General features: G+C 36.3%; 1 protein-coding gene across 1 annotated transcript in view; it reads right to left on the reverse strand.

Moving 5' to 3' along the window:
• LOC116594225 (coiled-coil domain-containing protein 7-like) overlaps positions 1-25,689 on the reverse strand; it is a 247,483-nt gene that overhangs the window by 112,157 nt on the left and 109,637 nt on the right. Inside the window, 6 exon segments of the mRNA XM_032349334.1 lie at positions 661-795; positions 3,049-3,177; positions 3,814-3,921; positions 5,000-5,110; positions 19,664-19,762; positions 24,604-24,714. Of these exon segments, the coding sequence (XP_032205225.1) occupies positions 661-795; positions 3,049-3,177; positions 3,814-3,921; positions 5,000-5,110; positions 19,664-19,762; positions 24,604-24,714 (693 nt within the window).

Consider the following 25,689-nt stretch of genomic DNA (forward strand, 5'->3'; position numbering starts at 1 on the left):
CTAAAATTCAAAACACTGAAAACAACAAATGATGCTCCAAGAACAAAGATTCTTACATTGGATTAAAAAATAATAAATCACAATGCCTTTTATTTTGAATTTACACAACCAATTCATAGCAATATGTAAAGATTGAGAGCAGAATGATGAAAGAATTATTTTATGCAAATAATTACATTAAAGACACTATGTTAATATCAGATAAAATCAACTAAAAGCACACAAAAATTTTATACAAAATCTTCTACATATAGGCAGAAATTTCAATTCAGTAAGAACATATGACATTTTAAAATCTGTGTATTCATTATATACTATATATAGTAAAAAGCTTTAGAAACATAAAAAATGACAGAACTACAAGAGTAATAGAGAAATAAACAATCACTGTTGTTGAATTTAATACACATTCCTCACAAATGATAAACATATAACTTCAATGAAACTAAGAAGGCATGAAAAACATAATTAATCAACTTGACTAAATGGAGAACATATACATGTATGTATGTACATATACATAGGTGTATATATATGTACAAGTACATATATGTGATACAGTATATAACGTTTGTTTATATGATTGAATAAATACTCATGAACTAAAGAGAGAAATTTAATTAAATATCCTTATACAATATTTTTAATAATTATACTTACTACTAAGTCCTGCTTTGCTGACAGATCCAAGTGTCTTAATTTGAGATGAGCCTTTTGAAATTAAAACTTTATTATCTTCAGGTGAAAGATTTTTACCTGCTTTCTCATCCATTTTCTCAGCTACAGAAATAGAGGCTTTTAATTCAATAAAAAGTAAAAGTGAAGTCTATTATTAATAAAGAATCACTTAAAGCTTCCTTCCAGTTTTACAAAATTTAAGCAAATAAACACAATTTAAACAAAGGATCAAACACACTTCCCACCCCCCACCAAAACAAACAAATGAACAAACAAACAAAAACAAAAACAAAAACCTCTGGTGCATTTTCAAAACAGATTATAAAATTAAATGTAAAAATCATCACAATGCTTTCCTTAAAGTGTGTGAAGCTACTCTTGTTACTTTATACATACACTTAGAAATTTGTTATTAAACTTTATTGTCTTAAGGGTATTCACTATTTTTAAATACTTAAAATATTTATAACACATATGACTCATTTTAAAGTTAGACTGATTAGGGAAATCTGGGTAGCTCAGTTTATTATGCACCTGACTCCTGATCTTGGCTCAAGTCAGATCTTATGGGATCTTTGGAGTCTAGCCCTGTGTTGGGCTCCATTCTCAGTGGGGAGTCTGCTTGAGATTCTCTCTCTCCTCTCTCTCTCTCTCTCTGTCTCTTCCCCCACTCCCCACACTTGTGTGCTCACTCTCTCAAATATATAAATAGGTATTTAAAAAAGAAAGTTAGACTTATTAGAATAATTCTAAAATAGGGAAATGAAATAGAAATCTAGATCAGGTAGGAAAAATACAAAACACTACAAAAAAGGAATATTTAAATCCAAATATATCAGTTAGTACAATAATTATAAATGGACTATATGTTATAAGGATAGACAGAGAGAGTTACACTAGATTTCTAAATAATTTACTTACAGGTTATTTATAAATGACACTACTAAATAATAAGAATGCAGAAAATTGGAAACTAAGTAGGTAAAAAAAGATTTACTATGTAAATACCAACCAAAATAAGTACGCAAATATTTATGTCAATGGCAGTCTAAGTAGGATTTTAGTCAAAAGACCTTACTGGAGACTGACTAAAATGGCACCTTTCATAAGAAGAAATCATTGAGTCTGTAAGGAATTATCTAACATTTGTATTTTTATGCACCTAACAACATAGTCAGTATAAAGAAAATGGGCAGTTTAATGAAATGTACAGTACTATAGGAAGAAATAGGTAAGTCCACAATCATTGTGAGATGATTCAATACACATCTCTCCATAACTGATAGGACAAACAAAATCCAAGGAAATCAAGAAATAGGAAGTTTAAATAACACAATAAAAATTTGACTTAATAAGCCAAATATTTCCATCTGATAAAATATATTTTCTGGGATTCAAGAAGAAGAAGAAAGCACTAAATAGAGAACGAGATCTGTGGTGGAACATCTAGATTTATAAAATATATTAATTATCCAATAATACATTATATCATTTTTAATGACATAAGCATGATTTAAGTTGAAATAGAAACATCATGTGAGTACATTTTTTACTTGTATGTATATAAGCAGTCTTGTTACTTTTTAGATATGCAGAAAAATTATAAATATTTAGAGACATTATTATAAATATTATATTTACATATTTAATATTATTCTTTAGTTTTCTTCGAGTATTCACACTTTAGAATAAAGTCTAATTTTTTGGATCATATATAGCTAAGAAAAAATATATATGGATAAAAAATACAAAAAGTGAAAAAGTGAAAGAAAAATAAAAAAAAACAAAATTAAATGATGTAATTACTCCTAAAAATACAAATAACTAGATTATATATGATTGCAACTTAATAAAAAGATAAGGATCAAGCTGAATTTTAAAATATATGCAACTATAATTTTCTTACAAGAGATATAGCAAAATCATAGATACAAGAAACAGGATAGAAAAAAAATGTGATATAAATATCAACCAGAAGTTTGTGGAGCTACATTAATAGTAGAAAAGTAGTTTTAAAAGAAAATAAACAAAACTATAAAATGATAAAGTGGGTCTTTTCATTAAGACAAAATGATCTGTCCTCCAAGAATATTATCAATCTTAAACTTATATGCCATAAATAATAGAGTGTCATAAGATATAAATCATAACCAGCCACAAATACAAGAAAAAAGAGAAATTTCAGTTTGAGATTTAACACATCTAATTCAATAATTATAAAACAAACAGATAAATCATCAATAAAGATATAAAGTGTTGATGGGAATAATTACCAAAGAACATATGGTTGAAGATCTATTATAAACCCAAAACAGTGCTCTCCTGAACTTAATTAAAAATAATTCATAAGATTTATATTTAATTACTTACTATCAAGATTTATGTTTCTGGTAGCTTCATTCTTAGTTTGAAACTGGTTTCTTGAAAATAAAACTTTCTCCTCAGGAAATAGGTTTTCATGTGATATCATATAATTTTTTTGCTTTTCAAGAGGAAATGCTAAATAAATAAAAAAATAAGTGTAATGGAATTTCTAGATATGCCAAAAAATTATCAAATTTTCTTCCCATGGAAGTGAAGTGAAAAAAGTATGTGAACAATTTTCATTAGTCTGTGTGGGGAAGCTATCTTAGTACTTAATAATTACTGACCATGAAAATATCAGCCAAAAGTTATTAATTCTGCTTTTGTCTTTATCTTAGGATAGTCACACTTTAAAGCTGAGTGTAGGGGCGCCTGGGTGGCTCAGTGGGTTAAGCCTCTGCCTTCAGCTCAGGTCATGATCTCAGGGTCCTAGGATAGAGCCCCAAATCTGGCTCTCTGCTCAGCAGGGAGCCTGCTTCCCCCTCCCCCTCTGCCTGCTTCTCTGCCTACTTGTGATCCCTTTTTTTTTTTAATTTTTTCAATTTATTTATTTTCAGAAAAACAGTATTCATTATTTTTTCACCACACTCAGTGCTCCATGCAATCCGTTTCTTAAAAACACACACACACACACAAAACCAACAACAACAAAAAAACTTAGTGTAAAGTTTCTATAAAACATGTGTTCAAATACATATATGAATATGAACCAAAAGAAATCTTCTGATGAGGTTAATTTAAAATAATTTAAATTTAAATTATTATACTTACTTTTGCGTCTCCCCTCTTTGGAAGTTCTTTCTTTCTTTACTTGCACTTGGAATTTTGATGCTGACTCTGGATTTACATCTGGATTTTCATCTGGTACACCAAAATAAGCTATATAAAGAGATAGATTTAGTGCTTTAAACTGAAAATCAAATCTGTTGTAAAATCTCTAAATTTCAAATTTATAACAAGTGTATAGTATCATTTTCATTTTCATAAAATCATTAAGTAAATTATTATAATGCTAGAACTGTTATGAAATGAAAACTGTTTGAAATTGTCTTATTAGTTCATAAATATGCCTAAGCAACAAATATATCTTATATTAGTCTTCAGGTTTCATGGGTGATTTATTCTTTAGGCTGATACACAATAATAGAGCAAGCAATGAAAACTTACAAGCACAAGTCTATTCATTACAGCCTTATTTGTAATTGCAAAACACTTAAAGCCACCTAAATGTTAAAGCATAGGGTATTGGACAAATAAATTGATATATATACAACTACAGAATTGGTATGAGTACTACTATACTGGTAGATAATGGTACATACATATATGTATATATGAGTGTATGTGTAAGACACAATATTTCTCACCCCTCTGCATTGATACATCTGATGCTTGCCTGATGTCATTTCATGGGAAAATGAAACACTGGTTGAAATATTGGTTGGTACCCTTTTATATTTACTTTTGCTTATATCATCACAGCAAGTGAATAAGGATGTAATTGTTACTTTCAACTTAGTTTATTGTCTGAATTAATTAACTCCATACCTTGCAGCAATCAGTGAAAAATAGTGTGGGGCCCAACTAAACCTCTCAGTTTTCTCAACTGGAGCATAGGTCAGAAGGACACTGCTGAAGTGTCAGAAGTAAAGTCAGAAGTGACCATTGGTAATAATCTCCTGGAACCTATACTCTTCCAGAGTCAGCTGAAAGATACTTTGAGATACTATTGGGAAGTTATTGGGCCTTTGTAGATACTGAGTGAGTGTCTTATGGCTGTGATTAGAAATTCCAATCTGAAGGTATTAAAGCTTTTGTTTTTATTTTCTGGTTATCTTTGCACATTCACACTTTAGGGTTAGAGTGTAAAATTTCTATAATATATATGCTTGAATAAAAGGAAAAAATCTTGATGGGTTTAAAATACTTTAAATTTATTCTTAATTATTACACTTACTATGGCGTCTTTCCCTTTTGTGAGTTATTTTTTTCTCTACTTGCACTTGAGGCTTTGACACTGAATCTTGACTCACAAGCATTAGATTTTCATCTGGTACTCCAAAATGAGCTAAATAAAGAGATGCATTTAGTTCACTAAATGGAAAAAATGAAAACTCCAGATCTGAATTTATAACAGATGTAAAGTAGCATTTTCTCAGATTTTTATAGCTATAAATAAATTGTCCTAATGTGAGATCTGACATGAAAATGGTAAGAAGAGTTCTTTTGTTGTTGCTGTTACTTTTAGAGAGAGTATGAGGGGGGAGATCAAGGGGAAAGGGAGAGAGAGACTCCCACTCAGGTTCTATGCCCAATGCTAAGCCTCACAAGGGACTCGGTCTCATAACCCTGAGATCATGACCTGAGCCAAAATCAAGAAGTTAGACACTTAACCTACTGAGCCACACAAGTACCCTGATAAAAAAAGTTTTGATAGGTATTACCAAAACTCATTATTTCATAAATATTCTGAGGCATCAAATATATTTCACAATACTCTGTACTTTTGGGTTACTTATAAAATGCTTAATTCATAAGGATAGACCAAACAATAAAAATGCATAGGTACAAGGTTATTCATTACACTATTATTTGCAATTGCAAAATATTTAAAACCATCTAAGTGTTCAAGAATAGGCTATTGGTTGAATAAACTAAGGTATATACCATAAACTGTGGTATAGTATAATCTATGGCATATAATGTAGTATAAACTACTTTATGTATTTGTGCAAAAAAATAAATATTTCTAAAAACTGACAAGAAGAGATTACTAGGAGCTAATGTTTAATTGAAAAACTCTTTAAAAAATAGTGTTTTTAATATGTTACGTTTTGGATCAGAAAGAAGAAACCAGAAAAAAAATTGAAAAATAGATATTAACTTTACAAAATGAAGTGCAGGAAAAATAAGCATAAAAATATTATAGTGAGCTACCTATAAGAAGACAGGGGTAGAAGAGAGGACATGGGAATGTAGGGGAAGGACATATATCTTTTGCATAATATTTACTTTTGGAAGCAAGTTAATGCTCTACACATTACAAAAATAAAATTAAGTCAACAAGGATAAGGTAAAACAACTAAAACTGAAAGCAAACTTGATGAAATGAATTTAGTGAAGGGATTAAAAAATAACAACACTAATACAAATAAGTCCATTTCTTCCAGGTTGCTTAATTTATTGGTATAGAGTTATTGATAATAATTTCTGATAATTGTTTCTATTTTCTTGGTGTTAGTCGTGATCTCTCCCCCTTTAATTCATAATTTTATTAATTTGGGTCCTTTCTCTTTCCTTTTGGATAAGTCTGGTCAGTGGTTAATCAATCTTATTAATTCTTTCAAAGAACTAGCTCTAGTTTTGTTAATCTGATCTACTATATTCTTGTTTCTAACTCATTGATCTCTGCTGTAATATTAGTTATTTCTTTTCTTGTGTGTGGCTTAGGCTTCAGTTGTTTTTTCTCCAGTTCTTTAAGGTGCAATGTTAGTTGGAGAATTCCAGATTTTTCTATTTGAGGGAGGCTTGGATGGCTATTTATTTCCCCTTAGAACTCATACAACAATTCAGTAATGTGGCAAGTTACAAAATTAATGCACAGAAATCAGTTGCTTTCCTACACACTAACAATGTAACTGTAGAAAGAGAAATTAGGGAATAGATTATATTTAGAATAGCACCAAAAACCATGAGATAGATTGGAATAAACCTAACCAAAGAGGTGAAAGATCTCTACTTTAGAAATTACAGAACACTTAAGAATGAAATTGAAAAAGAGATGAAGGGATGGAAAAACATTTCATGTTCATGGATCTGAAGAATAAACATTGTTAAAATGTCTATGCTGCCCAGAGCAATCAATACTTTCAATGCCACCCTGATCAAAATACCAAAGGAATTTTTTCAGAGTGTTGGAACAAACAATCCTAAAATTTGTGTGGAAACAGAAAAGACCCTGAATCATCAAGAGAAAGTTGAAAAAGAAAAACAAAGCTGGGGGCATCACGTTGTCTGACTTCAATCTATATTACAAAGCTGTGATCACCAAGACAGCATGGTATTGGCACAAAAACAGACACATAGATCAATGGAACAGAATAGAGAGCCCAGATGTGGACCCTCAACTCTATGGTCAACTAATCTTCAACAAAGCAGGAAAAAATATCCAATGGAAAAAAGACAGTCCCTACAATAAATGGTGCTGGGAAAACTAGATGGCTATATACATAAGAATGAAACTCAACCATTCACTTACACCATACATAAAGATAAACTCTAAATGGATGAAAGACCTCAATGTGAAATAGGTATCAATCAAAGTCCTAGAGGATATCATAGGCAGTAACTTCTTTGACATTGGCCACAGCAACTTCTTTCAAAACATGTCTCCAGGGGGGAGCCTGGGTGGCTCAGTTGGTTAGGCAACTGCCTTTGGCTCAGGTCATGATCCTGGAGTCCTGGGATCGAGTCCCGCATCAGGCTCCCAGCTCCACGGGGAGTCTGCTTCTCCCTCTGACCTTCTCCCCTCTCATGGTCTCACTCACTGTCTCTCTCTCTCTCAAATAAATAAATAACATCTTTAAAAAAAAAACCACCTGATTTAAAAAACATGTCTCCAAAGACAAGGGAAACAAAAGTGAAAATGAACTTTTAGGACTTCATCAAGAGAAAAAGCTTCTGCATGCAAAGGAAACCATCAACAAAACTAAGAGGGAACCCATGGAATGGAAAAAGATATTTGCAAATAACACGGCAGGTAAAGGGTTGATATCCAAGACCTATAAAGAACTTCTCAAACTCTATACCCAAAAAACAAATAAGTCAAAAATCAGCAGAAGGTATGAACAGACACTTCTCCAAAGACATACAAAGGGCTAACAGAAACATGAAAAAATCATTATCAGTATCCATCAGGGAGATTCAAATCAAAACCACATTGAGATACCACCTTACACCAGTTAGAATGGCAAAAATTGACAAGGCAAGCAACAACAAACATTGGAGAGGTTGTAGAGAAAAGGGAACCCTCTTTTACACTATTGGTGGGAATACAAGGTGGTATATCCACTTTAGAAAACAGTGTGAAGACGACAGCTTTGTAATAGAGCTTGAAGTCCGGAATTGTGATGCCACCAACGTTGGCTTTCTTTTTCAATATCCCTTTGGCTATTCGAGGTCTTTTCTGGTTCCATATAAATTTTAGCATTATTTGTTCCATTTCTTTGAAAAAGATGGATGGTACTTTGATAGGAATTGCATTAAATGTGTAGATTGCTTTAGGTAGCATAGACATTTTCACAATATTTATTCTTCCAGTCCAGGAGCATGGAACATTTTTCCATTTCTTTGTGTCTTCCTCAATTTCTTTCATGAGTACTTTATAGTTTTCTGAGTATAGATTCTGTGTCTCTTTGGTTAGGTTTATTCCTAGGTATCTTATGGTTTTGGGTGCAATTGTAAATGGGATTGACTCCTTAATTTCTCTTTCTTCTGTCTTGCTGTTGGTGTAGAGAAATGCAACTGATGCTATCATATGATCTCCCTGATATGAGGAAGTGGTGATGCAACATGGGAGCTTAAGTGGGTAGGAGAAGAATAAATGAAACAAGATGGGATTGGGAGGGAGACAAACCATAAGTGACTCTTAATCTCACAAAACAAACTGAGGGTTGCTGGGGGGAGGGGGTTTAGGAGAAGGGGGTGGGATTATGGACATTGGGGAGGGTATGTGCTTTGGTGAGTGCTGTGAAGTATGTAAACCAGGTGATTCACAGACCTGTACCCCTGGGGATAAAAATATATGTTTATAAAAAATAAAAAATTAATTAAAAAAAAGAAAAAAGAAAACAGTGTGAAGATATGAGGAAGTGGTGATGCAACATGGGGGCTTAAGTGGGTAGGAGAAGAATCAAGATGGGATTGGGAGGGAGACAAACCATAAGTGACTCTTAATCTCACAAAACAAACTGAGGGTTGCTGGGGGGAGGGGGGGTTGGGAGAAGGGGGGTGGGGTTATGGACATTGGGGAGGAGGGTATGTGCTTTGGTGAGTGCTGTGAAGTGTGTAAACCTGGCGATTCACAGACCTGTACCCCTGGGGATAAAAATATATGTTTATAAAAAATAAAAAATTTTTAAAAAAAAGAAAGAAAATAGTGTGAAGCTTCCTCAAAAAGTTAAAAATATAAACAATGGATCTTGGGACACTGAAAAAATAAAATGGAAAAAAAAATGTAGGAACATAGGAAGAAAATGCAGGTCGGGAACCAGGGAGAGAAGGAGGTTCTGAAGTGGAGTTGCTCAAGAAAATTTGAAGAGAAAATTCAGGCACATTAAATTTTAAGTTACTATTCCATACTGTAATGGAACTCCTATTACTAACATCTTATTTAAAAAATTATTGCTGATTCTTTAGAATGGGAATGACTTACAGGTGGTTTCACTTCTGAACAAACAGAGCCTACAAAGAGAAAAGAACACCATAGGTGAAGCATATATAGTGGGAAAGTCCTCATAAACAGTAACTTTTGAGGGAAAAAAAATAGAGCTACCCTACAACCCAGCAATTGCACTACTGGGTATTTACCCTCTACAGATGTAGTGAGAAGAAAGGTCACATGCACTCCAGTGTTCATAGCAGCAATGTCCACAACAGCCAAACTGTGGAAAGACCCAAAATGCCCTTCAACAGATGAATGGATAAAGAAAACGTGGTCTGTATATACAATGGAATATTACTCAGCCATCAAAAAAGGATGAATACCCAAATTTTTCATTAAAATGGACAGAACTGGAGGAGATTATGCTAAGTGAAATAAGTCAAGTAGAGAAACACAATTATCAGATTGTTTCACTTATCTGTGGAACATAAGGAACATAAGGAATATCATGGAGGACATCAGAAGAAGGGAGGGAAAATGAAGGCAGGGGGAATCATATGGGAAGATGAACCATGAAAAACTATGTACTTTGAGAAACAAATTGAGGGTTTTCGAGGGAAGGGATGTGGAGAGATGGGCTAGCCTAATGATGGGTATTAATGAGGGCACGTATTGCATGGAGCACTGGGTATTACATGCAAACAATGAATAATGGAACACTACATCAAAAAATAATGATGTTACTAAGAAGGGCACATACTGCATGGAACACTGAGTATAGTGCATAAACAATGAATTATGGATCACTAAAAAATTAAATTAAATTTAATTTAATTTAAAAAAATAATAAAATCTTCTTTTTCTTTTTTTTTAATTTATTTTTTATTTTCAGCATAACAGTATTCATTGTTTTTGAACCACACCCAGTGCTCCATGCAATCCGTGCCCTCTATAATACCCACCACCTGGTACCCCAACGTCCCACCCACCACCCCTTCAAAAACCACAGATTGTTTTTCAGAGTCCATAGTCTCTCATGGTTCACCTCCCCTTCCAATTTCCCCCAACTCCCTTTTCCTCTCTAACTCCCCATGTCCTCCATGCTATTTGTTATGCTCCACAAATAAGTGAAACCATATGATAATTGACTCTCTCTGCTTGACTGATTTCACTCAACATAATCTCTTCAAGTCCCGTCCATGTTGCTACAAAAGTTGGGTATTCGTCTTTTCTGATGGAGGCATAATACTCCATAGTGTATATGGACCACATCTTCCTTATCCATTCGTCCATTGAAGGGCATCTTGGTTCTTTCCACTGTTTGGCAACCGTGGCCATTGCTGCTATAAACATTGGGGTACAGATGGCCCTTCTTTTCACGACATCTGTATCTTTGGGGTAAATACCCAGGCGTGCAATGGCAGGGTCATAGGGAAGTTCTATTTTTAATTTCTTGAGGAATCTCCACACTGTTCTCCAAAGAGGCTGCACTGACTTGCATTCCCACCAACAGTGGAAGAGGGTTCCCCTTTCTCCACATCCTCTCCAACACATGTTGTTTCCTGTCTTGCTAATTTTGGCCATTCTAACGGGTGTAAGGTGATATCTCAATGTGATTTTAATTTGAATCTCCCTGATGGATAGTGATGATGAACATTTTTTCATGTGTCTGATAGCCATTTGTATGTCTTTATTGGAGGAGTGTCTGTCCATATCTTCTGCCCATTTTTTGATATGATTGTCTGTTTTGTGTTTTTTTAAAAAAGAAAAAAAAAAGCTAGTGATGTCCTGTATGGTGACTAACATAACATAATTTTAAAAAAAAGAAAATCACTAAATAGTTTGAATAGATTTATTTTATGTGCTACATAGTTCCTTAACAAGGTTAAAGCACTATAGGATTGAACAAATACATAAATCTGTTGAAGTTTTAAGATTTAAGATTAACATTGGAAGAAAGATCATATACATATGAAACGTAGGAAGGCAAGAAGGAAACTTGAGGGACAAGAATTGAAGGTGTCCCAAACTCCTCATAACTTCTAAAACATGCATAGGTACAATATATGCATATGTATGTCCACATGCAAGTGAATGTATGAATATATGTACAATTGTGTGCATATATATATATATACCTTAACGTGTGTGTGTGTGTATATATATATATATATGGTTATATGGTTATATATGGTTAAAGAGTATAGGTCCAAGTTAAAATCCTATGTGTAATCTTTCAGAATCAACCCATAGAAAATTACAAAGCTTTTACATGGCAGTTATCATGTGAGAAAGCTTCCTACCCCACACTAGACCTAAAGCATAGCCAGTACACTGGTCTCTGGAAGGAAGTACAATCATGAATTCAGGCCTCTTTGGGCCAGCATTCCCTAGACCAGCTTCTCCATTCATGGACCTTAAATGAAGCACTGTACTATTCAGGTGACTGCTTAGACTACCTTACTGGGGAAGTCTTGAATACAATTTTTCCCTTTCTGACTCATTTTTCAGTACTTTCTCTCTTAACCCTCCCTACCCCCCCCCCCCCCAATATCCTGGGGCCTTAAAATGGCAAGAGCCTTTTGTTTGGGGATCCTCAGTATTAAGAGACAATTCTCTCCATTTGTGATGAAACACTGAACACTCCCTCATTCCTTCAATGTGGAAAATGGAACATTGCTAAAGCTGGCCCTTTCCTGATTTCAACATGGTTGAATCATATTTCCAAGGGGATATAGTTTCCTGTGAGCCATGCTAGTGGTCTCTTAGATGTACAAATGAAGTATGAAAACAATACACGATGAGATTGTTAAGACTATTTCTATGTTTTTCATGTAATTGTTGTGTTGTTGTTCATGCAATTCTTATTGGTTATTAAACTCAGCTAAGTCTTTAAGCCTCCTCATAAGGCCATGTTGATCAGTTTGAGACTTAATTCAGATCTTTACTGACAATCATTGAGTTTGGAAAACACACCTGCTGCCCAGAGAGCAAAGGCTGACCAGTAGAAAGAGTAATATAAAAATGGTGAGGCTGTGCCCTCCTCTAGACCATTTAGGCTAGGACCTCCCGAATAAATCTCTGGGTCTGGTTACTCAACAGTAGGTTCCCAAAGAGGAGACTCATGGGCTCTCCTACAAAGGAACTCATGGTCATGGACCATGTGCACCAGCAGGCTATTCAATAAACGTCTTCAAAGTGATGACCCTTTATGATATGATATTTATTTATGATATGATATTTATTTATGATATGATATTTCTGTTCTTTCTGCTCCTTCCAGAGAATCTGGGGGTGAATTATTCAGCCCTGACAACTTTTAAACAGGTGTCCTCCCTTTCAGAAAAAAACAAGTCCAGGGGTTGGGTCAAGGTTCCAGAGTTCTGAGTGGAGAATATTGGTCCTACACCAACTTCAGAGTTCAATTTATTAGGCCTTTTGGATATTGGTGTATAGTTAGCTGTGACCCCCAAATTCTTGACACTATAATGTAAGGGGATGGGGCTGAACCATGTCCCCTTCTGCCAAAAATAAAGAATTCCTATCTGTCATTACTTCAGAATGTGACTTCATTTGGAAATAGGGCCTTTACAGAAGTAATCAAAGTTAAAATGAGGTGCTGGGAAAATTGGACAGCTATGTAGAGAAGAATGAAGCTTAACCATTCTCTTACACAATACACAAAGCTAAATTCAAAATGGATAAAAGACTCCAATATGAGGCAGGAATCTATCAAAATCCTAGGGGAGAACATAAGCAGTAACGTCTTCATCATCGGCCACAGAAACTTCTTTCAAGACATGTCTCCAAACACAAAGGAAACTAAAGCAAAAATGAACTTTTGGGACTTCATCAAGAGAAAAAGTTTCTGCCCAGCAAAAGAAACAGTCAACAAAACAAAGAGGCAACCCACAGAATAGGAGAAGATATTCACAAATGACACTACAGACAAAGGGCTGATATCCAAGATTTATAAAGAACTCCTCAAACTCAACACACACAAGACAGATAATCACATCAAAAAATGGGCAGAAGACATGAACAGACACTTCTCCAATGAAGACATATAAATGGCTAACAGACATACGAAAAAATGTTCATCATCACTAGCCATCAGGGAGATTCAAATCAAAACCACATTGAGATACCGCACTACACCAGTTAGGATGGCAAAAATTAACGAGACAAGAAACAACAGGTGTTGGAGAGGATGTGGAGAAAGGGGACCCCTCTTACACTGTTGGTGGGTGCACAGCCACTTTGGAAAACAGTGTGGAGATTCCTTAAGAAATTAAAAATAGAGCTTCCCTATGACCCTGCAATTGTACTACTGGGTGTTTACTCCAAAGATACAGATACAGTGAAAAGAAGGGCCATCTGTCCCCAATGGGCAGCAATGCCCAAAGTCATCAAACTGGTAGAAAGAGCCAAGATGCCCTTCAATGCATGAGTGGATAAAGAAGATATGGTTCATATATACAAAGGACTCTTATGCCTCCATAAGAAAGGTTGAATACCCAACTTTTGTATCAACATGGACAGGACTAGAAGAAATTATGCTGAGTGAAATAAGTCAAGCAGAGAGAGTCACTTACTTGTGGAGTGTAAGGAATAACACAGAAAACATTAAAGGGAGAGGAAAAGTTAGTTGGGGGAAATCGGAGGGGGAGACAAACCATGAAAGATTGTGGACTCTGAGAAACAAACGGAGGGGTTTTGAGGGGAGGGGGGTGGGAGATTGGATGATCCTGGTGGTGGGTATTAAGGAGGGCATGTATTGCATGGAGCACTGGGTGTGGTGCCTAAACAATGAATCTTGGAACACTGAAAAAAATTAAATTAAAAAAATGCTCCACATCACTTGGCATCAAGGAACTACAAATCAAACCCAAAAGACTCCACCCCCAAACTACTAGAACTCATACAACAATTCAGCAATGTGGCAGGATACAAAGTCAATGTACAGAAATCAGTGGCACTCTTATACACTAATAATGAAAATACAGAAAGGGAAATTAGAGAATCTATTCCATTTACTATAGCACCAAGAACCATAAGATACCTGGGAATAAACCTAACCAAAGAGGAAAAGGATCTGTACTTGAGGAACTACAGAACACTCATGAAAGAAAATGAAGAAGACACAAAAAGATGGAAGACCATTCCATGCTCTTGGATCAGGAGAATAAACATTGTTAAAATGTCTATACTGCCTAGAGCAATCTATACTTTTAATGCTATTCTGATCAAAATTCCACCGGTATTCTTCAAAGAGCTGGAGCAAATAATCCAAAGATTTGTATGGAATTAGAAGAGACCCCGAATCGCTAAGGAAATGTTGAAAAAAAAAAAAAAAACGGGGGGCATCACGTTACCTGATTTCAAGCTTTACTACAAAGCTGTGATCACCAAGACAGCATGACACTGGCATAAAAAAAGACACATAGACCAGTGGAACAGAGTTGAGAGCCCAGATATGGACCCTCAACTCTATGGTCAAATAATCTTCGACAAAACAGGAAAAAATATACAGTGGAAAAAAGACAATCTTTTCAATAAATGGTGCTGGGAAAACTGGGCAGCTATATGTAGAAGAATGAAACTCGACCATTCTCTTACACCATACACAAAGTTAAACTCAAAATGGATAAAAGACCTCAACGTGAGACAGGAATCCATCAGAATCCTAGAGGAGAACATAGGCAGTAATCTCTTCGATATCAGCCACAGCAACTTCTTTCAAGATATGTCTCCAAAGGCAAAGGAAACAAAAGCGAAAATAAACTTTTGGGACTTCATCAAAATCAAAAGCTTCTACACAGCAAAGGAAAAAGTCAAGAAAACAAAGAGGCAGCCCACGGAATGGGAGAAGATATTTGCAAATGACAGTACAGACAAAAGGTTGATATCCAGGATCCATCAAGAACTCCTCAAACTCAACACACACAAAACAGACAATCTTATCAAAAAATGGGCAGAAGATATGAACAGACACTTCTCCAATGGAGACATACAAATGGCTATCAGACACATGAAAAAATGTTCATCATCACTATCCATCAGGGAGATTCAAATTAAAATCACGTTGAGATATCACCTTACACCCGTTAGAATGGCCAAAATTAGCAAGACAGGAAACAACATGTGTTGGAGAGGATGTGGAGAAAGGGGAACCCTCTTCCACTGTTGGTGGGAATGCAAGTCGGTGCAGCCTCTTTGGAGAACAGTGTGGAGATTCCTCAAGAAATTAAAAATAGAACTTCCCTATGACCCTGCCATTGCACGCCTGGGTATTTACCCCAAAGATACAGATGTCGTGAAAAGAAGGGCCATCTGTACCCCAATGTTTATAGCAGCAATGGCCACGGTTGCCAAACAGTGGAAAGAACCAAGATGCCCTTCAATGGACGAATGGATAAGGAAGATGTGGTCCATATACACTATGGAGTATTATGCCTCCATCAGAAAAGACGAATACCCAACTTTTGTAGCAACATGGACGGGACTTGAAGAGATTATGTTGAGTGAAATCAGTCAAGCAGAGAGAGTCAATTATCATATGGTTTCACTTATTTGTGGAGCATAACAAATAGCATGGAGGACATGGGGAGTTAGAGAGGAAAAGGGAGTTGGGGGAAATTGGAAGGGGAGGTGAACCATGAGAGACTATGGACTCTGAAAAACAATCTGTGGTTTTTGAAGGGGTGGTGGGTGGGACGTTGGGGTACCAGGTGGTGGGTATTATAGAGGGCACGGATTGCATGGAGCACTGGGTGTGGTTCAAAAACAATGAATACTGTTTTGCTGAAAAGAAAAAAAAATTAAAAAAAAAAAACTACAATGAGATACCAATTCACACCAGCCAGAATTGCTAAAATTAACACGACAGGAAAGAACAAATGTTGGCAAGGATGCGGAGAAAGGGGAGCCCTGTTACACTGTTGGTGGGAATGCCAAGCTGGTGCAGCCAGTCTGGAAAATATTATGGAGGTTCCTTAAGAAGTTGAAAATAGTGCTAACCTAGGACCCAGCTATTGCACTACTAGGGATTTTCCCAAAGGATATAAACGTAGTGATCTGAAGGGATACCAGTACCTCAATGTTTATAGTTGCAATGTCTACAATAGCCAAACTATGGAAAGAGCCCAGAGGTCCATCAATAGATGAATGGATAAGAATATGTGGTATATATACATAATGCAATACTACTCAGCCATCAAAAAAGGGTGAAATCTTACCATTTACTGTAACATGGATGGACTCCAGGCCAAAATTCTATGTGTGATCTTTCAGACCCAATGATTGGTAAGCAAAAATGCTTTATCTGGCAGTTGCCACAAGGAAAATATCACACCTTGTACTACAGTTGATGCACAGCCAAGATACTATAAACAATGAAGGCAACTGTAGTAATGGGGCAAGGTCCATTTGGGCTGGTCATATCTGCATTCTAGCTCAGATACATCCAGAAAATTTCTGTATGATGCAGGGGAGACCTCAATTGAGGCATTATATCGTTCAGGCACTTCTACCTAGACCATCTTATTGGATGGGCCTTCAAACCCTTTCTCTTATTGAATTTATTAAGTGAAAGTGGCATCTTGTGAGGCATCACTATAGATTCCCTAGTTCAGAGTTGCTGACAGTGGCTACCTTGCCTAAGGTGGGGGAGGAAAATGGGAAGGAATATAAAAGTATGTAAAAACTGAGACCACCTCCATCTTTATCTGGATACTATTTAGGCTCTGACAGTTTTGGCCCACACTTGATGAGTTCCTGGCACTAAAAATATGTATGACTATCTTCCCAGAGAGTATGGTATCCTGGAGAACCATCCTGGTGACCTCCTGGGTAAACAATTAGCAAGTGAGAACAACAGATGACAAGATTGCTGACCAGACTCAGATTTCTACATTCACTTGTGTCAATCATGTTGATTATCAAGCTCAGTTAGACCTCCTCAAAAGATCATGTCAATCCATCCACAACACAATCCATAGCTTAACCACCAAATTTTAGGACATGGTAAAAGTGTCTATGGCCTAGATCAAAAACACTGAGCAATGGAGAGAATGTGATGAAAATGTCAACTCTGATTAATAATCCAGGCAAATGCTTTATAGAAGTCATCTTTGGATATGGTTACCAAACAATGGGGTTTCTCAAAGGAACAAACTGGTGGGCTCTCTACCAACAACTCATTGCTAGTCATGAGCTGTGAGGTTCTCATAAGGCATTAAGGTCTATATAGTAATGCCTACTATGACTAATACAAGTGCTCTTCCCTCCAAATTGCCCAATGAATCTTGAGACATGGGTACTTTGTTTCCTTGATGAAGGAAATAATGTTGTAAAACTTTATTGAGTGAGAGTGGCACCTTGTGGTGTCCATCAATACAGACCCTCCCTACTTTTATCCAGATCTCTAAGCTTCCAGAAATGAATATGACTAAGGGTTAGACATAGCCAAGAAACAGAAAATTCTCTGAGTGATCTGAGGCCCCCAGGCCTCTTTTCTAGACCCAAGTATGGATGAATTTTTTAAGTCACCCCCATTATTATGGCTTCTACTACTGAATATATTATTGGTAGAAATGAACTTTCTATGCCAACCAGCAATTGCATTTATTCTTAACCTCTGATTAGATTTGCTGAAGGCAGAGTATTTTAATGGGGTATGTGAAAAATCATGACCTATAAAACTATTGGCTCTTAGCACCACTGTCTACCAAACACAATGTCAACAACCTAGAGAATAAAAATGAATTAACAGCCCTCATTGTTGAACTTTAAAAAGCCAACAATACTGTAAATTATTTTTCTATTTAGTAATTCCACCTGGCCTATGTGCAAGACCTTAAGTCTAGACTTTAAATTGATTAAGACTATATAAAGTGCCAGTGCTGCCTTTGTCACTGGTGGTACCTGACATTACAGTTATGGAGGTCACTGCCCAAAGTGAAGGAAATTAGTATGTTATAGTTGACATCACAAATGCCCTTTTCAGCATCCCTCTTCATGCAGATGATCAGGATTAATTTGTTGTATATAATATGCATTACATTTTACCACAAATGTTCTTTTACAACACTTCCTAAATTCCTCCAACTATCTATAATCAATGTATGGGTCAAGACCTGGAAAAAGTCCCACTCCTGGAGGGAGTGCTATCTCTCCAATCTATTGATGAAATCATCCTGGTAGGCCATTCTTTTTTTTTTAATTTTTTAATTTATTTTCAGCATAACAGTATTCATTGTTTTTATACCACACACAGTGCTCCATGCAATCCATGCCCTCTATAATACCCACCACCTGGTACCCCGACCATTCTTACCAATAAGGTACAAGGACCTAAAACCAAAGTAAAATTTCTGGGCATGATCTATAAAAGGCATAATGTATCATCCCAGAGAAACCAATTATCATGTTTTGACCCTCTGTGTCCCCAAAATAAAAATAATCTGAACATTTAGTAAAACTACTGAGGTACTGCCATACACTCACATCTATCAGGTTACCATAAAGACTACAAGACTTTGGCAGGAGTTTTACTGAACAGGATCACCTGGGGTTCTTAGATGTCATCTTAGATGCCCTTTTTCTGGACCTCTCTGACTTCCATTTTTTGTTTCAGGTACAGATCTCAGTATCATCTGTTTTTGTATGTTGGAACCTAGAGCAGAAGGCTACTACCATAAGTCACAAGACACACCTTGGGCTTTGCATCTGCAATCTGCCTGTTATCTAAAAAGTGTATATCCTTTGTGAAACAATTGTTGGTCTGTTATTGGCCTTGATGAAAACTGAGAATATGACCTTGGTCATGTAATAATCTTCTGATAAGAAATTCCAACTAAAAATGTATTAATATATTTCCTTTTGTTCTCCAGTTATGTCAGATTATTCATGCTTTTGGTGGTCAATGTTTAATATTTCTATAAAATAAATGCTCAGGGCATCTACATGGCTCAGTGGGTTAGGCCTCTGCCTTTGGCTCAGGTCATAGTCTTAGGGTCCTGGGATCGAGCCCTGCATCGGGCTCTCTGCTTGGCAGGGAGCCTGCTTCCTCCTCTCTCTCTGCCTCCCTCTCTGCCGACTTGTGATCTCTCTCTATGTCAAATAAATAAATAAATAATCTAAAAAAATAAATGCTCAAATATATATTCATAAAACAAAGAGAGTTCTCATGCATTTAACTTAAAACAATATAAAGTTTTCTATAACTATTATACTTACTACTGAGTATTTCCTCCATGGAAGTTTTTTGTACTTGGGTTTCTAACACTGAGTCTTGATGTTTAAGCATAAGATTTTCATCTTGTTCTTCATCAAAGGCTACATAAAGAGATAAATTAATAAGAAAATAGAGCTACCATAAATCTCTAGATTTCAAATTTATAATAAATGAATAGAAACATTTTCTCCCATGACTTTTTATAAAGCCATGAATAATCATAATACCAGATCTAATATGAAAATACTGGGAATATTTTTTATAGGTATATATTGAAGTTGTCTCTCTATTTTATAAATATTATAGGCACTAAGTATGTTTATATTAGACTCAAATTTTGTCAAGTTATTTATACTTTAGGTAAATACGTATTCATATGCCAACCAATGAGAATTCATATGCACAAGTTTAGTCAATATAGACTTATTTGTAGTTGCAAATATTCAAAATTGTCTAAGTATTCCAAAATGGGAGACTGGTTGAGTAAACTGATGTATATACCATAAACAACACTATTTTCCACAATATATGCAAGTCAAACATTATGCTGTACACCTTAGATTTACACAATGATGCCCTCCATAATACCCACGACCACTGTATGCCAATTATTTCTCAATAAAACTGGAAAAATCGTATATAGTACCAATTAGTATAAATTATGGTGTGTGTATATGTGCATATTTAAACCTATAGTATATATAATGTATAGGGGATATAATGTGGTACAAATAACTCTACATATAGTGAGATATCCCCCTTCCATCTGAGCTAATACCAATTTTTATCTTATTTCATTTCATGGGGAAATGAAACATTGATTGAAGCCTTGGTAGAGCTCGTGCCCTTTCATGTTTAGACTCCTGTTTATATCATTGCAGTAAGTGAATAAAGGCTTTTTACTTTTGATTTGGATTGTTATCTTAAGTGACCTCCTTCACACCTGGCAGCTTTCTCTTAGCTACAAATGGTGACCAACAGGTGGCTCAATTAAGCACAATGTCTTTCTGGAAAAGTAAAAAGCATGAAGATCCTATGTTTGAAAGGTAACAGTGGTCCTTTTCTTTAGTCCCAGACTCCATGGTCAAAATGCCTGGTGTGTCAAATTAGAGTTCCAAAAGGGACTCAGAGAAATCTAGAGAAGCAATTCCTTGACTAATGCTATTGTCCTCTGATGATAGAACTAAAAGTTGTCACATACTCTGAAAGCTAAGTTGCACCCAATGTTTGTTGCTAGCTCTAATGAGGCCCCAGACAATGAAAGACAGCCTATAAAATAGCAAGTTATTGAGATTTGTGGTTAATTAAATGAATATAGAATTCTTTGGGGTTACTTTGTCCAGTGACCTAAAAAGACCTTAGAGACTTGGGTTCCTTATTAAAATGATGAAGAAGGTAATTTTGAACTTAGTGAGGGATGGTGGTATTTTGTGGGATACACCACTATGGCACCCTCCTTCAGAATATTATGACCACAGAAAACGTGATCAAAGAGGCTGAGGGGAACATCCAAGTTGTTCTTCTTCCTCAGTTGGGTGCAATTTGGGCTCTGATAGCTTTGGGCACCCATGATGTGTTTCCTATGACTAAAATACATGCTTGGAGACCACTCCTGCAGAGGCACCAGCAGCACTGCAAACTACACTGGTGGTCTCTTGGTTTTGCAATAAAAGAGTGAGAGGAGCAGATGTTAAGATTGTTAACAAGACTTTGGGTTCATTAATTTCATCCCTGCTGGTTACTGAGCTCAGCTAAACCTCCTTATAAGGTCAGGTCAATTTTTCAGTGACATAATCCAGATCATAACTAAGAAATTCTTGGGCAGGGAAAAAGCAACTGCCAATATAGTGAGAGACCATCATATAGAGTGACATAAAAATGGATAATCGGGCACATATTCCTGGAAGATTTGGGTAAGAGCCTTCCCAGGATCTCTGGGTCTGATACTAATCATGGAGTCAAAAGAAAAGATGAATGGGCACTCCACTGAGAACTCTTGCAGTATTTCATTAAGAGACAAACAACAGCCCCCCTCTTGAGACTGCCCAGTGATGATCCCTCTAACTAAGACCAATGTTGTTTCTTCTCTCAGTGAATTATGAAATGAATCAAAAAACACCACTTCCTCATATCAGGGGGCTTAAGTGGGTAGGAGAAGAATAAATGAAACAAGATGGGATTGGGAGGGAGACAAACCATAAGTGACTTTTAATCTCACAAAACAAACTGAGGGTTGCTGGGGGGAGGGGGTTTGGGAGAAGGGGGTGGGATTATGGACATTGGGGAGGGTATGTGCTTTGGTGAGTGCTGTGAAGTGTGTAAACCTGGTGATTCACAGACCTGTACCCCTGGGGATAGAGTATTATGCCTCCATCAGAAAGGATGAATACCCAACTTTTGTAGCAACATGGACGGGACTGGAAGAGATTATGCTGAGTGAAATAAGTCAAGCAGAGAGAGTCAATTATCATATGGTTTCACTTATTTGTGGAGCATAACAAATAGCATGGAGGACATGGGGACTTAGAGTGGAGAAGGGAGTTGGGGGAAATTGGAAGGGGAGGTGAACCATGAGAGACTATGGACTCTGAAAAACAATCTGAGGGTTTTGAAGGGACGGGGGGTGGGAGGTTGGGGTTCCAGGTGGTGGGTATTATAGAGGGCACGGATTGCATGGAGCACGGGGTGTGGTGCAAAAATAATGAATACTGTTATGCTGGAAATAAAATTAAAAAATAAATGCTCAACATCAAAAAAAAAAAATGTAACATTTACTCAAATTTTTTGGCTCAAAAAAGACTATGAGATATGAGATGACAACGTCCTATGTCCACAATAAGAAATGAAGGTTTTATGCCAAAATCAAAGTTGAAAGTAGACATGGAGAAGAGCTACATTTCTTGGGCCTTTTGAATAGTAGTGCACATGTAACTGTAACTTCCAATCTCTGGCATAAAATGAGGAAGAAATTGATAATACTCATTGACTTTCTGTCTCAAGTCACCACCACCAAGACCCTTACCCAGATTTGACTAAGGGTAGGTCCCTTGGGACTACTACATATCACCATTGTAATGGTGCCCACTTCCAAATGGATTATTGTGATAGGTGTTTTGTATTGTCTATATGCACCTCTGAATGCAGGCATTGAAGGGAATTGCTGCAGTTAGGACCATTTTAGTTGGAGCATGTAGAAGACTAACTTGACCAGAAAACCAGCATCCAATGCTTTTGTCTATCAAAAACAGTATTATTTGTCTTGGGGATAAAAAGAAATAACTCTGGGGCACCTGGTTGGCTCAGTGGGTTAAGCCTCTGCCTTCAGCTCAGGTCTTGATCTCAGGGTCCTGGGATGGAGCCCTGTGTCGGGCTCTCTGCTCAGCAGGGAGCCTGCTTCCCCCTCTCTCTCTGCCTGCCTCTCTGCCTATTTAGGCTCAGTGGGTTAAGCCTCTGCCTTCAGCTCAGGTCATGATCTCAGGGTCCTGGGATGGAGCCCTGTGTCGGGCTCTCTGCTCAGCGGGGAGCCTGCTTCCCCCTCTCTCTCTGCCTGCCTCTCTGCCTACTTCTGATCTCTCTCTCTGTCAAATAAGTAAATAAAATCTTTAAAAAGAAAGAGAGAAAGAAAGAAAGAAAGAAAGAAAGAAAGAAAGAAAGAAAGAAAGAAAGAAAGAAAGAAAGAAACTCCTCCACCATCTGGCTTTTGCACAAGGCTTTGGTGCTTGAAAATTGATTATCAGTGGCAAAAGTGTGTATTACAGACTTTGGCACTGGCATTACCTTATATTACAACTGCCATTGAGGCTATTGACCAAGCTGATGAAAGTAGGTATGAAGTAATTTATATTGCAAATATCCTTTTTAGCATCTCCATCCACACAGATTATCTGTATTAGTTTGTCTTATGTGTAATGGGTTGCAATACACCTTTTACATCCTTCTACAAGGCCATGAACTTGAAAAAGTCCCCCTCCTAGCTGGAGCACTATCCTTCCACTATATTGATGACATCTTCTGCATGACCCAACAGGGACTGCATACCATGTTGACCTATATGGAGTAACATGGGTGGGTCATTAATACAGTCAAGGGGCAGTACGTCTCACTCCAAAGGAAGCAACTCCCGAGTTCTAGTCATGCTCAGGCCCTTAGCTCCAATAAATACAAAGGATGCCTAGCTATTGGTGGTATTCTTCAGCTAATGGTAGTCACACATTCCCTACATGACTATCTTCGTGATAACAACCATTAATTAGATTACCAAAAAAGACCTCTGCCCTGAGTGGGGCATGGTAACAGAATGCCCTGAAGGTTCTCCAGCTAGCTACATAGGCCACCCTTCTCTTTGCCCCCTCTAATTCATTTTGAGTTATGGGTCTCAGCAGCCAATGTTGGCCAACTGAAACATGTTAGAAGTGACTTGACTGAAAGTAAACACCCTTGGAGGGATTATTGACTAGTTACTGGGCTTTAATGAACATTGAGCTCAAGAGCCATGCCATGAAATCATCTTATAATTAGATATCCCAAATAAATATTGAATGGTTTTTGTGTTATGATTTCATATTTTACATTGAAGTGTGAATTTTCTATATTGCTATAAATGCTCAAATACATATTCATGAAGTAAAGAAAAAAGATCTGATGAGATTAATTTTTTAAAATTTTAAGGGGGAGGTGAACCATGAGAGACTATGGACTCTGAAGAACAAAATAAAATATGGACAAAATATGGACTCTGAAGGGGCGGGGGGTGGGAGGTTGGGGTTCCAGGTGGTGGGTATTATAGAGGGCACGGATTGCATGGAGCACTGGGTGTGGTGCAAAAATAATGAATACTGTTATGCTGCAAATTAATAAAAAATAAATTTAAAAAAGATAAAAAACAAAATTTTAAGCTTTTAAATTTTTAAAATCTAAAGTTATCTATAATCATATTACTTACTCATGTGTTTTTTCTCTCTGGAAGTTACTTGTTTCTGCCCTTGTATTTGATGTTTTGACACTGAATCTTTGTACTTAAGCATAAGATTTTTGTCTGGCACATCATCATGAGCTACATAGAGAAATTCATTTAGTCTCTTAATAGAAAAAATATATCTACAAACAAATCTCTAGATGTAAAATTTATAACAAATACACACCAAATTTTCTCTTGTTTTAATAACATAAGCAAACTATCATAATGCCAGATGTAGCATGAAAATTGTGAGAATACTTTTAATGGGTATGTGTTGAAGCTGTATCACTACGGTCCCTATTATAATGTTTCAGATATAATGTTGTACTATATGTAGACTCTAGTTTTCTTGGGTTATTTATACTTTAAGCTAATACATATTCATATAACCAAAAGAAGGAGCTCCAAGCCCTGATAAGAACTGCTATATTTAGGGCCATTTATGTGAGGCATGTAGAAGACTGCAAACACCCAAACTAAACATCACCTAGAACTTGTGTCTCCCAAAACAAATTCTTAGGAAAGAAAAGAGATAACTATACTCATTGCTGAGCCTAATGAAGCAAAAATTCTCTAAGAGACTATTTCTAATTTTAATAATTAAGATGACCTTTCACATAGACTGGGTGTATAGTGATTCAGTTAAATTTGATTCAATACTACAGCACAGCTCTGTGCACTAGGGTACCTGAAACTGTAACATCATACAGTCTTTTCCAAACTGAAGGAAATTTAATATGCAACAACTGACCTCTCCAATGCCCTCTACTGTATCCCACTTCATGCAAAAGATCAGGGTTAACTTAACCTTATGTGAAATGAGTTGCAATATACTCATTTCACATAACTACCAAATTGCTTCAATATCTGTCACCAATGCATAGTTCATGGCTTTTAAATGTCCTACTCCCAGAGGGAGGACTAGTCTTCAGTCAAATGGGTCCAGACAAGGGCACCACCCAATAAGGACTAGATGCCCTGTTGACACACTAGTAGTTCTTGGTTGGATTATTTGTTCAGAAAGGGTACATTTACCTCATACTCTAGTGAAATCCTGGACATGATCTCAAA

Source organism: Mustela erminea, chromosome 6 (assembly GCF_009829155.1).
Source record: "Mustela erminea isolate mMusErm1 chromosome 6, mMusErm1.Pri, whole genome shotgun sequence".
NCBI classification, from domain to species: Eukaryota; Metazoa; Chordata; class Mammalia; order Carnivora; family Mustelidae; genus Mustela; species Mustela erminea.